Source organism: Corapipo altera, unplaced genomic scaffold (assembly GCF_003945725.1).
Source record: "Corapipo altera isolate COAL_440 unplaced genomic scaffold, ASM394572v1 268, whole genome shotgun sequence".
Classification (NCBI taxonomy): domain Eukaryota; kingdom Metazoa; phylum Chordata; class Aves; order Passeriformes; family Pipridae; genus Corapipo; species Corapipo altera.
Window position 1 is genome coordinate 1340974 of NW_020884901.1, and position 17245 is coordinate 1358218.

The 17245-nt window shown below is 44.4% G+C and overlaps 1 protein-coding gene across 3 annotated transcripts in view; it reads left to right on the forward strand.

Annotated features, from left to right (window-relative positions):
- DENND1A (DENN domain containing 1A) overlaps positions 1–17245 on the forward strand; it is a 153244-nt gene that overhangs the window by 120915 nt on the left and 15084 nt on the right. For 2 of the 3 annotated variants that reach the window (XM_027650058.1, XM_027650059.1), the window contains exons 15-19: positions 61–148; positions 681–721; positions 2164–2235; positions 3273–3329; positions 8280–8411. In XM_027650058.1, the coding sequence (XP_027505859.1) occupies positions 61–148; positions 681–721; positions 2164–2235; positions 3273–3329; positions 8280–8411 (390 nt within the window). Of the gene's footprint in view, positions 1–60; positions 149–680; positions 722–2163; positions 2236–3272; positions 3330–8279; positions 8412–11954; positions 11958–17245 lie in introns of all 3 variants that reach the window. The other variant, XM_027650060.1, reaches the window with a different exon arrangement.

Consider the following 17245-nt stretch of genomic DNA (forward strand, 5'->3'; position numbering starts at 1 on the left):
GATGTTTGTGCTCTCCTTTGGGGTGGGTGATGTTTGTGCTCTCCTTTCCCTCTGCTGCAGTTCATCGATGGGCGCCTGGACCTGCTGAACTCCGGGGAGGGCTTCAGTGACGTGTTCGAGGAGGAGATCAACGCGGGGGAATACGCAGGTAGGAAATGGGCTGTTAAGGGAATTTGGGACACTGCTGTTGACCCACCCTCTGTGGGCCATCAGGAGGTAATTGGTCATTGCTGTTGGTAAATAGCTGAGGCTCAGTGATCCTGGTAGCCTGAAGTGTCTTAAATTGTTGTTCTTTCCTCTGTCAAGAACTTAGAATAATGTATTATAGTTTGAATAAAGCTTGTTCAGTCTTAGAAAACCTCAGCTTTACCACTTGAATAAAGTACAACTAAAAGAGTCCTTGCAGTGGAGAAAAACCCTTGGCTTTACTCAGAACCACCTCATATTTCTTAGTGATCTTAAAAAAATCCCAGTGTTCTCAAATGTCTGAGACAACACAGAAAATAGAAAAGTTTAAATCTCTCCTCGATGTTTTGTTGTTCTGTCTCCCTGAAAGAGAAGTCTGGGTGTCCTGTTCTGTCCCTGCTCCCAGAACCACCGAGTGCCAGCACTTCAAGTTTTGAGCTTGTTTCCTGTTGCACAGAGTTAATTTGTTTGTTTGTGTCTGTGATTCTCTCCAGGTAGTGACAAACTGTACCACCAGTGGCTCTCCACAGTGAGGGTAAGGACACGATCCTTCCAGCAGACACCTCAGTTCTCGTTTGCTCAGCTCTGAGGAAAACATTGTCACACCAAAAAATTCTGGATGAAGCTGAATGGTGTGAAGTGTTGAATGGGGGCACCACTGTTTGGGGTGGGGTTTGCATCTCTGGTCTGGTGCCAAGTTATAAATGTGCCAAATGTATAAATTAAAAGTGTAAATACTTTTAGAGAATAATAAGTTGTTGTAGTGGATATTAAAAGCTTCTTTCGATGCCTAAAATGTGGTGTATTGAAAAGTAAAATATTTCAGGTTTATCAGCATGAGTCAATAGAAAAGATTGTTTGGGGGTTTTTTTTCTGGCAGAACTGAGTGTTGCAGCACTCCATCTACTCCTGTCCTGCTTGTGAATGGAATTATATTCCTTACACAAAGTGCTGGGCTCAATATAATCCAGATGAGTTTGAATTACACATATTTTGTAGCAGTAATTTTTAAAAATTCCATTGTATGGTTAGGTAGGTAAATAAATATACATAAATATATATAAATGCGTAGGATGACAGGTAATTTTAACATTATAAGAAAGGGTAATGCCTGAGAGTGAATATAAAAATTAGTGTGATTAAATTCAACAGTTTATAATTTTTGTTGAAGATTAATTGTCGTGAAGTAACTGAGGTAGTAAATCTTAAAGCTGCTTGAATCTGATTGCACATAATCAAACCTGATCTCTGGAAATATAATTTTGCACTGAAAGTAGAAAATCTAAAATTAGCCAAGGTTTTCTTGCTTGGCTCTTGCTGTCCAGCAGTAGTCAGTGGTGTGTGGAAGGGGTACAAAACCAGACGAACAGATGATTCTGCTGATGCATTACTGCCTCATTACTTTGATTATATTCACCACATGCAATTCAGCTTTTTCTAGAATTAGTGTTTATGACTGTAGTTAGGTTTCATTTTCCCTCAATTTATCCCTTTACCAGCTACTTGGATCTTAAAAAGGCAGCGTGTGTGTGATAAACAGGACTGTGGGCTGAGGGAAGGGAAAATGGGAACACAAAAAAGATCTCAGCTCGTCAGCTTGCTTGCACAGGCTTTCCTGAAAGGGAATTTCCTGCCCCAGACATTTGTTAGGATACTTTTGCCTTGAACTTGTTTAGGATTTTAGTGGAGTGAGCAGGACCCCCTGAGGGTTTGTGAAACAAACTGTGAGAGGAGGACTCTAGGGAGACACTGACACCTTTTCCTTGGGGAACTGCTGGATTGAACAGAGTTGGGAAGAACCAGAGAAACACTCAGGTGGTTGTGCTCTTGTCTTTTGCTTCAGTTTTGCCACTGGAATGCTCAGCTCTGCTAATAAGCACAGTTAATGCTTGGTTACTTTACAAATGGTGGGGTTTGGGTCGCTGTTTGCTTTAAAGAGCTTTGATAACATTTCTTCTCTTGTTACTGTGATTATAGAAAGGAAGTGGAGCCATTTTAAACACAGTAAAGACCAAGGCTAACCCTGCCATGAAGACTGTCTATAAGTTTGTAAGTATTGAGTACTGGCTTACTACTGAGATAAGAGTCTAATTATGATTCTGGTTTAACCTTCCCAATGAGACTCAACACTTACATGCATTTTTATTGGACTCACAAAATTACTTAAAATACACATTCATCTAAATTTCAGATTGAAATGGAAAAGTCATTTTGAAATGCAAAGGAGAATGGAAACTTGTGATTTCTTTTGAAAGTATAGATGATAAATTCTATTTATTACTCAGAACTCTTTCTGGGAAATGGTGCCTGTGTGCTCTGCTAAGCAGCTCTACCATCTCATCATTGCTCTGTTGGAAATCATTGTTACCTCAGGTTTCCCTGCTTGCACTTCATCGAAAGAAGGGAATCCTCTCATTTTCCAAATTGTTTCCATCTTTTCTAAATGTCAATTAATTTTCCCCAGAGATTTCTTATACCTGCTCATTTAGACTCCAGCTTACTGAGTTATTCTTTCAATGGCAATGTTTTCAGTCCTGTTAACAAACAGCTGGTGTGTTGCTGTGCTGTCGTGTGTGGCTGCCAGCTCCACTCTGCAAGATCAAACAATGGAGAAACAACTGAGCATTTCTTATGTGCTCAATTTTAGGAAATAATGCTACATAAATCATCGAGATAACTAGCCAGACTTTGGTTTTCTCCTGCCTTCCTGCAGCCTGAGAAAGATGAGTAGGATGAGAATGGCTCTACTAAACTGGCATCCAGAGCCCTGCAAGGAGAGGGTTTGCAGGCTCACTGCTGATATTGGAGAATATGAGTTTATAGCAAAGAAAAATACTTAGAGGAGAACACTGAGGGTGTGGAATGCAAAAAGATGAAAGATGTGTATGGCATCAAAACAGGGAAAACAAAATTTTTGCAGCAGGGGTGGGTTTTATTTGTTTGGGGTCTTTTTAGCTTTCTGTTTGTTTTAATGTGTTTTCAGTATCCTGTTGTATTTTTTTGTTGCCATCTTTAGTAACCGAAATCAAACTTAGTCACCACTGGAAATAGATGGGGATTTTAACTTAAATTAATTTTTCATGCAGGCAAAAGATCATGCGAAAATGGGAATAAAAGAAGTGAAAAACCGCTTGAAGCAAAAGGTACTTGAAGTTCTTATTCAAAATGTATAAGCACCACGTCTGAAATCCTTAGCCACTGAGAGCACGATGTGATCAATAGGAAGCTGTTTGATACAGTGTTGTTAGCACACTTCAAAATGCATTACCAGCTGTCCCGGATTTTTCCCAGTTATAAATATTCACAGACAAAAAAAAAAATTGTCTTCAAATACATTAAGGCTCTGACTTCAACCCACAAAAGCCAGAAAATGCAATGTTGTGTTTGGAGAGGGCCCACTCCTGCCCCTCGTGCTGGGAGTGCAGGAGAGCCGGGAGCTGTGTTCACTGGTGGTGTTCTTACAGTGATCAGGAAACACGGTGTCCTGTCTGTCTGCCACTGGGAAGGGGGGTCCTGTGTGTCAGGAGAGTCTCCTGCAGAGTTCAGAGAGAAGGAGTTGATGAGAGTTGGGGTTCATTTCCAATTGGAATTATTGCAGGAAAAAGTACTGACAGTGTTGTTTTCCAAATCCGTGTTTGTTTGTTTGTTTGTGAAGAGCACAATTCCAAAAATGCTCAGTTGTGTTTGAAGGATGTGTTATCCAATCCTAATTGCTCCTTTTAAGCCAGAAGTTGCCTCTCACCTTATGGATGGGTGGGTGACTGTGCCTTGGGTTCACTGCAGATATTCTGTTTATTCTGTGGCTCAGAGTCCTGTGGGGAGACAGGACAGCTGACCTGCTGAGAGCATTCAGACAGTTTTATTCCATTTGCTGCATGATAGTTTGGGTGGGTTTAATCTGTGCTATCTGTGTGAGTTCCCCTCTCCCTTTCTAGCCCCCCATGTTGGGGCAGGGCTGCAGGTGCCCTGCTGGCACAGCCACCACTGCCCCTGAGCCACCCTGCTCCTGCCCAGGGATTGCTGTGCCGGCTCGAGCAGGAGTTACCTCTGGCTGCACTGCAGCTGCTGCTCATCTGAATATTCCAGCACATTGCTGAGAGTCTGGAGCAAGAGAAAGTTGCTTCAGATGCTTTTAATGCCATTTTATTTTATTGCACTACATTATGTGCAACCATTTTAGGTATAATTTGAGAATAATAGAAACATGAAGCAGTTGTCTTGTATATGCTTTTTTTTTTATGCCATTCCATGTGTTTCATTTCTGGACACAACCTTCATGAATAATAAAATCTTTGGCCTTCTCCTGTGCATTTCTGAAGCAGTTGGAGCTGTGTAACACGACCAGATTTTTTCCTGTATTTTAAATGCTAATAGAATTGTGTGCTGTTGTGTGACATTTGTGTGCCAGGCTGAGCAAAGCCTCATTCGGTCACTGCTTTGTTTTATTAAGGTTGTTGTCCTCCTGGTCTGTCAAGCCACTGGCTTCCTTTTAAAAAACACACAGAACATTTACAACTAAATGGCCCAGTTTTGTTTCACCTTCCTTATTATGTGGTGTTCCTGTAAGTGAGGTGGTGAAACATGATTGTTCGACATAGGCTTTCACAAGAGCTTAAAAGATTGCTGTGAGTAGTTGGCACACACTGCTCTACCTCCCCTTCCTTCATTATTCTCTCCTTTTCTATCCCATCCTCTTCTCCATGTGAATGCACCAGTAAGGTAACTCTAAAATTAGGGACTGCTCTCTTGAAAGTGATAAAAATAGCAAAAATTGTTTTGGTCACCCTCATTTTTAATCTAAATGTCTGTGCTGCTCCATTATGAGTCTATTATGCACAAGTCTGTTAAAGCATCCTCCCCAATTTTCATCTGAGAACATGGTATTCCTCATGTGTTTACTTACTGGCATGTGCAAGTGTTAACTGTTTGACATTCTGGCATCATTAAGTACTTCATTTTTGCCAAATTTGGGATGCTAGTCTTTCATCTTCTAAGGGTAACCTAAGGTTATTTTTAAACTGAACTTACTATCCACTGCATTTTAACATACTATTTTCCATTATTAATACAGAAAGTATGCAGGCCCCTGGTAAAGAAAAGTCAAATATAAACATCCCTTTTCCAGTTTTCACTGCCAAATCTGAGCAGCTTCTGTACAAGATAGAATTTAAAAATGCAATAAAGCTGGAGGTCTGCTTCCTCCAACTCTGCATAGCAATGGTGACCTCTTAAATATAATCAAGAGCCCATTTTGCCCTTGGTCTGCTCCAGTGTTGGGTTTGAATTGCAAATGAGAAATGCAGGATTGACCTGTTGAGAGGTCACTGTGGTGTGTGTAAGGTCCTTCTTTAATATGATAGTGGAGATTGAATGGGGCTCCATTTCCATCCCTTGTTCATTTGTGGTGCAGTATTTCAAAGCAACAGAAATCAGTTTCAGAGGATTCTTATGAGTGAGAGCAAATAATTGTTAATAGATACAGCCTGGTAGCTTTATTTTATATCTGATACAGTTCTTTTTTTCTTTTTTTTTTTCCCTTTTTTTTTTTTTTTTTCCCCCCCCCCTTTTTTTTTTTTTGGCAAAGGCTGCCTTTTTCCATCTCACAAATGGACCGTGGTGGTCGAGTCTCTCTGTTAGTGGCTCATTTGAAGCTTAACTACATAGAATTAGGAAGAAGGAGGAATATGAATGGTACCATCCTCAACTTTCAGCCAGGAGAATGGAACTTACTGAGGGCTCTGGCTAAGACAATTTCTATAAATGGTTGGGCACTTGGCATTAATGTATTCGACATTATTTTAGTTATAGAGCCCTGTGTGGCTCTGGCTAAGGGCTGGTATTGTAGAAACAGCTCATGTAGAGCTTTACAGAACAACCTGCACCAGGACAGGTTCAGAATGGGGTTTGCTCCTCTAGAGCCAGTGTTTGGAGTGTTTGTAAAAGTCCCCTGGAAAAACTGCTGATGCATATTTAAACAGAATGTCTCCTTCTCTGAAGTTTCTCCTTTAAAATAAATAGGTAGGAAAGATCTCACCTGAATAGACAGTTGTTGGGGGAAGCACTTCTCGTGGAGGTGTCCAGGAGATCATTTTGGAGTGTGATAGATCACTGTCATTCTCTTTTTCTGCTGATCTGTCGAGTGTCTTCTTTCCTCAGACAAAAGATGGTTTTGGTTTTAATAATACCCTTAAATTACACTTCTTTCTGTTAAAAGTCACTGAAACATTGCTAGATTTTTGTATTCCTGGAGAATTTGTTCCAGCAATGAGTAACTTTGACCTTCCATTTTTTCCCAGTTTTTGGGAGGGAGAGATCTCATGGTTCTTGTTGTTATCATGAATAACATATATGATTTAAGCTACTTCAGGAATGTCTTACTGGCTTATACCAATCAGGTGCCAATCCCAGGTCTGCCAGTGTTCTAAAGGACTGTTGTTTCCTTTCCAATTGTAGAAGTGCCAGATGCTTTGACATTTCATAATTTTTATGCTATTGGGAGGCCTTATTTTGGGCATTTAATATCGTGTTTCACTCTTTATGTAACTCAGATGTGACCCAGCTGTCCATCCCTTGGTTGGAGCCCCTGCTCTGGCCCCTCTGCAGGGCTGGGCACAGCCCCTCGCAGAGCAGGTCAGGTGCTTGGGCTTGGGCAGCTCTGGGGCACATTTCATATGGCTCCACTTGCACAGAAATGTGGGAATAAAGGTTGTGTGTGATGTCATTGCAGTCTGTGGTGCTGCCATGGGTTCTGTGAGTCCAGAACTGAGCAGACCCCTTGGTGGCTTGTTGGGAGCTGCAGGATGAGTTTGACAGACACATTTCTTGTCATTGCATTGTTTTGGGGCTCTTTGTTACTAATTCCGTGGACTTTGCTGTACTTTTTAAAGACAAGGTGCCATTGTGGAGCCAGAGGGCAGGGGGAGGAAAAAGTTTTTCTCTCCAGTTTGACCTTAGCAAGTTGTTAATTCCCCACGATCCTTATGCTCATATTGGGGAACCACTGCTCTACCAGCTGGATCTAAAGAGGGGTCTCAGCTTCTCTGTGGAGCAGACAAAGCCCCTTAGAAAGTCCATCGAGCTTTTTGTTTCATTTGACCTAAACACATTAGGTCAGTGTGTGTCCAAAGGCACCGTTTCTAATTGGCCATCAGCCCACACGGCTCATTATTGTACCTGCGCGCGCGGGGCCGCGGCCGGGCCGGAGGTCAGCAATCAAAGCTGCCGGTGTCAGCAGCCACCCTTAGGTCGGCCTTGCCGAGCCCCAGCCTGTGCAGCCTCCTCTCGATATTTACCCGCCATTATTTCCCTGGCATTGTTGCAGAGATGTAAAGCTTTGGGCCCCACTGCGCTGCAGACTCTTTCTCAACTCACTTTCAAACTCTTTGCTCCTTGTCTGATTCCTGGTGTCTGCGGGCCTTTGTCTTGTTCAAAACCCGTGTTACGTACCCCGTGCCTGCACTTGCCAAGTCCTCTAACCTAGGCTGGTGGGTCACCTCACTTCTGGAGAAGAGGACTGATGTCAAAGCAAACACAAAAGCCTTCTGTGAGGCAGCAGTTGGTGGTGTACACTCTCCTGGAGGCACATTCAGTCCACACAGGCTCGAAGATGAAATGAAAGCTAACTAAGCTCTGAGTTCCATCTCTCCTTGCCACTTCCACCAGTAATTGTTCTGCTATGGCTAATTCTGTGCAGTACGTAAATGGAATTACCGTGTTCATTTAGCTTTACAAAAAGCAGAATACCCTGTTCCTGGGCTTCTGTTGAATTCGTTGCTAAAATAGCAAATCTGAGCTATGGTTTTTTCCTCCACGTGCATTTCCTGGCTTTTGCGTGTCCAGGTCAGACGTTTTGTTGACTGTCCCTGTTTGCACCACTGGCACTGGGAGGAGAGAGGGATTGTGTACAAGCTCTGATGGCCGAACTGCAATGACATGTTTTATTCTAATGATGTTTTCTTTTCTGTACTTTGGTGTTTTTTCTCCCCTGACATCCAAATTGTTAGTCAGCATTCTCCTCTAGTGTGTCCTTTGTGCACCTTGCCCTCACTCAAGAGTGTTCCTGGCCATGCTATTCACCTTTTCCTACCACGCAGGACATTGCTGAGAACGGGTGCTCGGCCGTGCCGGAGGAGTCCCTGCCCAGGACAGCACCCTCACCACTGGGGGAGAAGAAGGACCCTAAATTAAGAGAGGACAGAAGACCAATCACAGTACATTTTGGGCAGGTAGGTCTCAGCGTCAGGTCTCTTTAAATTGTGTGACTCAGCAAAACCAGTTCAGAGAAAAATCACAGTAACGAAGATGCCAATCGTTTCATTATTTCCACTCGCTGAATTATGTTATCATAGCTTTATTCCTGCTGCATTTGTTTAAATGAGAGTCCAAAACCTGATTTTTCTGGGGTTTCTTGATTCCTTTTGTTCATACGATGATTTTGAGGAAAAGAAATTTGAAGTGAATGGGGGGTGAAGCATAATTATTAAAGCAATTTTATAAAGTATTTTGTGGTTCTTTCAGCTTGCAAAGAGCTACAGCCCTCAGGACTGAGGGCGTAGAATTTAAAATGTCCTCTGTTATCTTGCCAGATCATTAGTGTCAATATGGAACATCCAACTATTAAAGCATTTGAACAGTCTCTGAAAATTAAATGCGATGAACTAAGATGGAAAAATCAATTAATAGCTTGTTAGTGTACTCTGTATTTGGTATTGACAGCTGAGCTGTTCACATTAGTTACTCGTGTAATGTTTCTTTTGATATGTCTGCAAAACAGTGAGTTGGTGTGGGGTTTTTAAGAGCTAGTTATTTAGAAAATGTTGTAGTTTCTGTGATTTTCATGGAAAAACATACAGTATTTATTATCAGTTTGCCAGTATTCCCCTATTAAGTGTAGCCTGACTCCAAAAATAACATGATTTGTGTTTAGAGTTCTCTTTTCTTTTCCTGTATCTATTCTTTGCACTGTTCTGATCAGAAAACAGGAAGGAGTAGCTGATTTCTTCTAAGGAAGCAAAGTGTAATTTGCAAGCAATTGTAAAACAACATTATAAATTGGGATTTTTAGAGAAATATCTATGAATAGAAACCAGTGACTGCACTGACTGTTCAGGTATTAGGGCTACATGAGATGATCAGTGCTCAGAGCAGTGTTGTCTGTATCATTTTAGAAATAGATTTATTTCTTTCAGAACTTTCACCACTGTGCTAAATGTAAGTTCTCGAAGACTTTTTGTAAGGCAGATTCTCTTCCAATTAAGTATTTGCAGTAGTGATTTATTTTTCCCTTACTTTCTGTGCCAATACAGTTGAGAGGAATTGGGGCTACTGGAGGAATGCAGCCATCTAGCTCCAGCAGGGACATGTTACATTTCATTTGAAGCAGTCAGAAATCAGATAATATTACAATTTATTTTCAGTTTTTCCTTTAGATTTTTATGAGGGATGGCTGGTTCAAACATTTTGGTAGATTAAGGAAATATATATTTGAGTGGTAAGTGCAATTTTAAATTCATGAGGTTTCCTAACAGTCACTTTCAAATTTTTTAACGATCCCTTTCTGTGTGTCAGAAGAAACATCAGCTCCGCCGGCCCCTGGCTGTGGTGAGAGGCTCGCTGGCCAAATGCTTATTGCTGTCATTGCATTACAAGTGTTGGGCTCCCAAAACTGATCTGACTTAGCAGTTGTAGGGCTCTCCCCCTGCCAGCCTTTGTCCTGGCTCGGCTCGGCTCTGCCTGGTAGCCCGGTGCCAAACGAAAATGCAACCACACTTCCATTGGAAAGGAAAAGATGTTCGGGTTTATGAAATATAGATTAAGGCTTCGGGGAGGAAAAAAAAAGCAGCAGCATTTACTGGTTAAATGGGAGATGGCTTCTACCTCGTGATTAAAGGCAGCGATTTTAGTGTCACTTGTACCGCTGCCTGGAATGCAGAAGGTGGGAACAATTAAAGAGCCGCGAGCGTCGGCGCTGGGGCTGTTTGTGCGCTCGCAGCCCGGCGAGGCGCAGGATGAAAGCTGCCTGGCCATTGTCCCCGGGATGAAAGCTGCCTGGCCATTGTCCCCGCTGCCGGGCCATTGTCCCCGCTGCCGGGCCATTGTCCCCGCTGCCGGGCCGTGCCGGGCTGGCACGGGCGCTGGAGATGCGGGGCGGGTCAGCCCGGCCGGCGGAGCGGGGACAGCTCCGCGCCCGCCGCGCCTCTAATTGAGACGTGCTGTCAAAGTGACAAACACATTTGCATACACTCGATTTATTTTCCTCGGAAAGGTCTGCGGGCTGCTGTTGGTTGAACATTCTTAATCAGCTCGCTGTAAGTGAGCCGGCAGCGAGCTGTCCTGTGCTGGGGGCTTCTCTTCATTACATGACAGATTAGCTAAAGGGGGATGGGCTGGGGAGCCAGCAGCAACCTTTAATTTTAACTCATTATCTCTCGCCCTATAGTGAGGGGCTTTCAAGCCTTTCCAAACACAGTTGTGTGTCTGCAGTTGTGAGGCTACAAAAAATATCAGTAAAATATGTTGAAATGCCTTTGGAGGCACAGCACCTCAGCTGATGGTGCACCAAAATTTAGTGGTAATTATCTGGGTGAGATCCTCCAGTGTCATGGCTCATCCTGTTGAGTGGTGATCAGGCATCCTTGGAGAGCCTTCTTTATCATGGAATTGTTTTAATGGTGCTTTCTGTAATACTCAGGCATTGTGGGGAAGCTCTCCTTGATGGTGAAAAGAAGGATTTAGCCAGATAGCCTGGGGCAGTGCCATAAAGATTTAAACTAAGTGTTCTTAGTAAGACACTAGGAGACCAAGTGGGAGGGTGGGACCACAGCTTTTCTTTGGTGTGCCTTCACGTGCTTTGTGGTTTCACCAGGGTGTTCCTTTCCTGTTGACTCTTGGATCAGCCAAACACAGGGCTGTCACCACGGACTCCAGGGCAATCCAACTGTACTCTACAAGTACCAGGAACTCTACAGGCCACTCAAGGTCTAATGAGGGGGGAGAACAGGGAACAATTTTCAAGGCAAGGACAAGATTCAAATGAATAGTTTGTAGCACTGAATAGTGCTCTCTGTTTTGGGGAAAAGTAAGGGTAATTGTTATGGAAGACCCAATGCTACAGAGAACATCCCTTGTGGTGCTGGGTCATGGTTGGACTTCATGGTCTTGAAGGTCTTTTACAACCTTAATGATTCCATAAATGTCTTATTGCTTGCTTTCTTCTGGGTTTTGTCATAAAAACTGGCCAAGATGTACTCAGAGCATCGGAGCACATGGTGCACATTCAGCTGCCAGGGCTGTCCTTGGGATCCTTCCCAGTGTGCCAGGCAGGGCAGGCACTGGGAGTGACCATTGGCAGGGCAGAGGGACACACTAACACAGGTGATGTTTCCTCGTTTCCACACCTCACTCCAGCTCTTTAGGTAGAGTGCACACGTCTGCCTGTGTTATCTTTGAGCTGTTTGGAGAATAAACACGACACAGAGGCTGTGACTGTTCTCAACACATGCCTTGTCAAACAAGCAGCTGTTGGGGCTCCTCTGGCAGGACCCACAGCATCACACAGGATGTGCCCAGTCTTCCCACCAGTCTGTGAGAGGGTGTGTGAGCACACGGGGGGAGCCCCGGGGCTTTAAAAGCAAACCTACACTTAGGAACGTTCTCCCTCTGGAGCTTTTCCACAGTCAGGAGCACGACTGATCTAGTAAAATTAAACCAGCAAATGATAGGCTGCCAGAAACATCACTTGTTGGGAAAGGGAATCATTTCATTAGAAGCAAGTGATCCTGCCAGTTCTGTGCAGTTCTCTAATTGTGTCTGTTATAATTGGAATGTCTTTTGTCAGCCTAGCTGTGTTTATGTTTCTGTGGCTTGTTTTTATTTACCAGCAAATAGGATATTTTATTCCATTTTTACACCAAAAGGTAAAGCTTAACAACATACAAAAGACTCTTGAAGTATGTCTTTAGTGAAGACATTCAGTCCTGTTCCACTCTTGATGCAAACTACAGAGAGTCAGTGCTCTGGGGGTAATGTAGATAACTATGAAACAAAAGGAAAATACTCTCATGTACTAAAGCAGCTTTAGTCTAAGTGTGGAAAGGCTTCTCCAGCTTCTCTTCCCACCTGATCCTGACTGCTGTTAAACTTTTGCAGGCCGTAATATGGAAACTGCCATCTTCTTGGCTGTTTTGGTCCCATTTGCTGTAAATGGATGTGTTCATTTTTCCTGTTCACGATCTGCACTTGGACACACAGAGCAAACAGCTCTGCTTTGCAGGGCAGGGCTCTTCTTCAGGAGATTAAACGGCATTAAGAGGTCAGGGGGAAGATGGGAGAACAGCAGCCAGCTACATTCCAGGAATGCAGCACTGGATGGCTGAGGCCAGAGGCAGCAGAGGAGGGATTATCTCTGGGGTAAAAGGGATGAAGCAGGGAAGGGAGGAAGGCTCCCTTGCCAGACCCTGTGACTCCCTTCACACCCAGGTGCATTGGAACAATAGCAGATTCCCCTGGATCACAGCAGGCATTGTGTGGCACTGAGGTAGAAACCAAAGGGGAAAGGGGAAAACAAGTTCATTTGCTAATATTCATGCAACTGTGTGCTCTGGCTGCAGAGCAGCCTCCTCTCCTGGCCACTCGGGCTGCTCGGGCAATAGCAGGGCCTTCCTTAGGAACAGGAGCCTCCCTTCCCCTCTGCCCACAGATGAGCAGTGTGGGCTCCCTGTTCCTTTCTGTGGAGCCACATGGGGTTTCCTCCCCCTCTCCATTTGGTTCTTTATGGATTTAGCAAAAGTATAAGCCTAGTTCTTTAAAATTTTTTTGTCTACAGAAAGCATATCTTCTGCCCTCGTTTCTTCCCACTCCTTTCTTTGACTGTTCCTTTCAGGAGGGAATTCAGTTGCTCAGTAAGAGTCACCTTGCAAGAAAGGTACATGGTGTGGTCCAGAAGCACTGGTCCACCTAATGTCTGCTTGAGGCCACTCAGATGTCCCATCAGGTTCCTGGGGGGCAGTGTTCTTAGGCAGGGGAGTAAAACCAGTGTCATTGGATGAGACAATAATGCACTGGACTGAACTGTGCTTTGGGCAGAAATGGCGATCCTGGGGCGGGAGGGATGAACTGAAAGGCCCGCGCTCATCATGTGTGTGAATGTGTGCAAATGTGTGTGAATGTGTGTAAATGTGTGCCCAGGGGCCCTGGCAGCTCCTCAGGAAGGTGTTCAGCGCTGCAGAGCCTGCCCAGGGGCTCCTGCCTCTCCTGCTCCCTCTGCCCAGGGCTTTCTAACGAGCACCCCAGCGCTGTGTTCTCCTCAGCTGCTGCTGCCATGTGTGGCCCTGGGGGTGTGCAGGAATTCATGCTTTGCAGCGGCCCCAGCCCTGCACCCAGCGGGTGTGTTCATCCTCAGAAAAGCACATTCTAGACTGTGGCTTTTCCAACTGTCTTGGTACTTCAAGCACTGCTTAAACAGGGATGTTCAGAATAAATGTACTGCCCTGGGTACACTGTGTCAGCTGCTGGAACACTGGATGTGTGCAGGGAACACTCTGCTGGAGCGACCTCCCAGGGCTCTGTGACAAGGGATAGCAGCTGTAACATGTCTGCAGAGCTTCCTTGTTAGTCCTGTTATGCTGAGGAACCCGTAAATATCTTGTAGAGAGTATCTTGGTCCATCACTACTGGCATGTGGAAGAAGAGTTGTGCTTTATAAATAATACATGCATATAAAATAAATACATCAGTACATGCAAGGCTAACCAAATCACCTAGATTGACAACTGAGGAGAGCTCGGAGTGTCTTATGGGTGACTTGCTTTTCTACCAATGTAGATCAGCATCCAGAAGCTTCTTATGTATTACTTATGAAGCTGATACATGCAGTTAGGCCAGAACTGTGTGAACTGACCTCTGGGCCACTGGATTAAGCCCAAAGATTAAAGGGAGAGAGTCTGTGAAACATATGATGGTTGTACCCGCTGACCCTGCTGTGGCTGCGGGCTGGGCCAGGCTGTTGGCCCTGCCCAGAGCTGGGCTGGTGGCACAGTCACAGAGCTGGCAGTGCCATGTGCAGGCAGGGCAGCCAGGTCCCCTGGGGGTGAGGACAGTGTCCCCCAACCAGGCAGCCCCAGGGAGCGAGGAAGCTGAGCCAGGCAGAGAGTCATCCTGTTTAGAGAACTGGTAAATGAGAGACCATCTCTTCTTTTGTCATTTTTTATTCTGTGCAAGTATTCTGCTTGCTAGAGAGGAATAGCTGTTAGGAGATAATAAGGAATATGTCCATTTTCCAACATTTTAAATCGTGTGGGTTGCATGATCTCTTTGATTTGAATTCCAGCATCAGGCCCACGGAAAGCCAGTGTAAAGCTGACAAAATGACCAGTTCAAAAAGAAAACACGCACAAACAACGTGGCTTTTTTCTTTATATTTCATATTGCGTTGCTGGATTTTCCAGTATTTTAAATGAAAAATATATGTAGTTAGTTCCATGTTGACAATGTCCTTGAGGATTTGACAGTGAGATTTTCCAGCAGTTGCTCTTCGTTAGAATCCTGGTGGTGTTTAATAAGGCAGCCAAACTGCTGGCACCTCGGGCTCGTGTTTGTTCTCCAGGGCTCGGGGCTGCTGCAGTAAGCACATCGACCAGGGCTGATCATTACAAGGGCGTACACCACCAGGAATAAAAATGTCACACGTTCTCCCATCTCACAGCGGTACAAAATGTCAGTCCTGTCAAACAGACATTGCAGGTAGCTCTGAGCAGTCGGTACAAATTGGGAAGCCGAATATTCCCCCAGCTTTCTGATATTCTTCATCTGAAGCAGAAGAAAAACAGTTGTTAACCTATTAGCTGTGATTTTAAACTCTGCTGAGGTAGTAGATGGATAGGCTTTAACACAGGGATAAATATATTCCGTGGGTCTGGGATTTTTCGCAATGTCTCTCTGTCCATGTATGTTGAGAAACAGACAGAATGAAAACAAGCCACAGCAAAATGAGCCTCATTTTGGTAGAAGTCATTTGAGATTCTCTCTCACACTCTTCTGTGTTTTATCTCTGTGAACAGTTGTATAAAACCTCTCCTTGCTGGTTTGCTGTAATCCAGACAGGGCCTGGTTTGATGGGTTAAGGGAGTTTGCCTTCCTGGCCCTTCCATCATGCATAATGTCACATTCAGGATTTTATTCTCTTTCTGGACAAGTGAAGGTTGTGCTGCTTTCAGGGTAAGGCCCACTGTGAGATGGAGAGTCCATAGGATGTGTTCCTTCTGGTTTAGCACCAGAACATACCAGTGTGTTCCCTGAGTTATCCCTCTAGGATTGAGGCGTGGATATTGTCAGTGCAGGACTCTGCTGCTACTGCAGGGTCCAGGAAAAAATCTGGTGCAAAGGATGAAGGGCAAAGAGGTGCCAGAATATCAAAGAAATAACATTAAATTATAGTCAGTCCCCAGTGGTTGCCCAAGGAGACAAGGAGAGCAGTGAAAGGGCTGCAGAGTTCTGTGGCACAGAGAATGGGACTCACAGTCTGTTCTGTTCTGGGTGTAGGAATGTCTTTTGTTTTTTCTGTGACACCTTCTCAGAACTGGGGGCTGTGTTTAAAGCAGTGAGTCCCTTGCCCAAACAGCAGTGCCTGTGGAGCAGGTTGCCAGAGGAAGGCCCAGCAAAGAGCAGGGATGTGACAGGAGGTTCCAGTGGGTCAGCAGAGCCCTGCTCTGCCATGGCCTGGGCAGCACCTGTCTGCAGCAGGACTGGGTCAGCTGCACACAACAAATGCAACAACGTGTGTGAGTCTTCTTTGAACCAGAACGACTCTGAACTAAGTGTGTTGTGTTCTGCAGGCATCTGTTTGCTGTGGGGAGAGATCCCCCCTGCACACAGCTCTGTGTGCAGTGGCTCTCAGACTGGTCTGCAGCACCTGGGCTCTGTGCCAGGGAAAGAAGAGGCTGTTGACAGGCATCTCCTTTGGAAAATGTCAGGAGTCCTCAAACTGCAAAGTGTCAAATGATATCAGTTTAATGGTTAAGGGGGTATTTTACATTTTTTAGAAGAGCTGAGTGCACTCCCACCAATACAGGTGGGAGGAGGTCAGGGCTGATTTTAGCTGCACAGCAGACAGAAAGGGGGAGAGGAGAACTCAGTGGTCACAGTCTGAGCTTTTGTTGGTATCACCTTTGGTGGGTTTTGCTGCTTGTTCACGTAGGGCAGGAACTTTCCTGTCACTGGGGCTGAGAAGAGATCAGAAGTCTTGACAGGTCTTTAAACCACAGACACCATTACAAGTTAACCAATCCTACATAATATTCCTCCTATCTACATCACAGAACTGCACATGCTGCTTTGGGCATGGCCTGTTCCAGTCTGCTCAGCACACAGAGAAAAATATATCCATGGAATTCTCAAAATTCTCCCCTTTTTTTCCTGTAATTACAGACAAAAGAAATAAGATACCATTCAGCTCTACAGCCCAGGAGTTTATGATTTAAGCCATGTGTTTTTAGAATAGCATCAGTTATCAACAATAATAATCCACAGTAGTGCACCTGTGGTTTTAGGATTTTGGCTTTAGGCATTGCTACGTTTTTGCCAGACTCGTTCTACCTCCCCAATCTACAAATGTGCCTTGAAGAATGAGGCATCCCTTAAAACATGGAGATTATTTTTATCACAGGACCCAGCAGATTTCTGTTGAAGTGTTTCAGAGTGTAAATTAAAAATATATGCTGTAAAGCAGACACTGTTCCTGTCATCCCAGTTTGTGAGCTGTACATATGGGAGTATGTAAAAAGCAGAGTGTGCTGTGCAGGGATCTGGATGGATAATAAAACAGCTGCCTCGTAGATTCCATCTGCTTTCTGTACTGAATCTTTTTAGGTACCAGACATTTTTCAGTGTTGTTATTTTCTCCCTTTTTTTTTTTAATTGAGTGTTCAGTTGAGGTCCAGCATGTTGTCCCAAAGCACTGCAGATCTCCTGCAGCCTGATGTGTGTGAGCCTGGGCACATTCAGGACAGGGCATCTCTCTCCCATGTCTAATTGGCTTGAAAACACACCAGCAGCTTTTAAACTA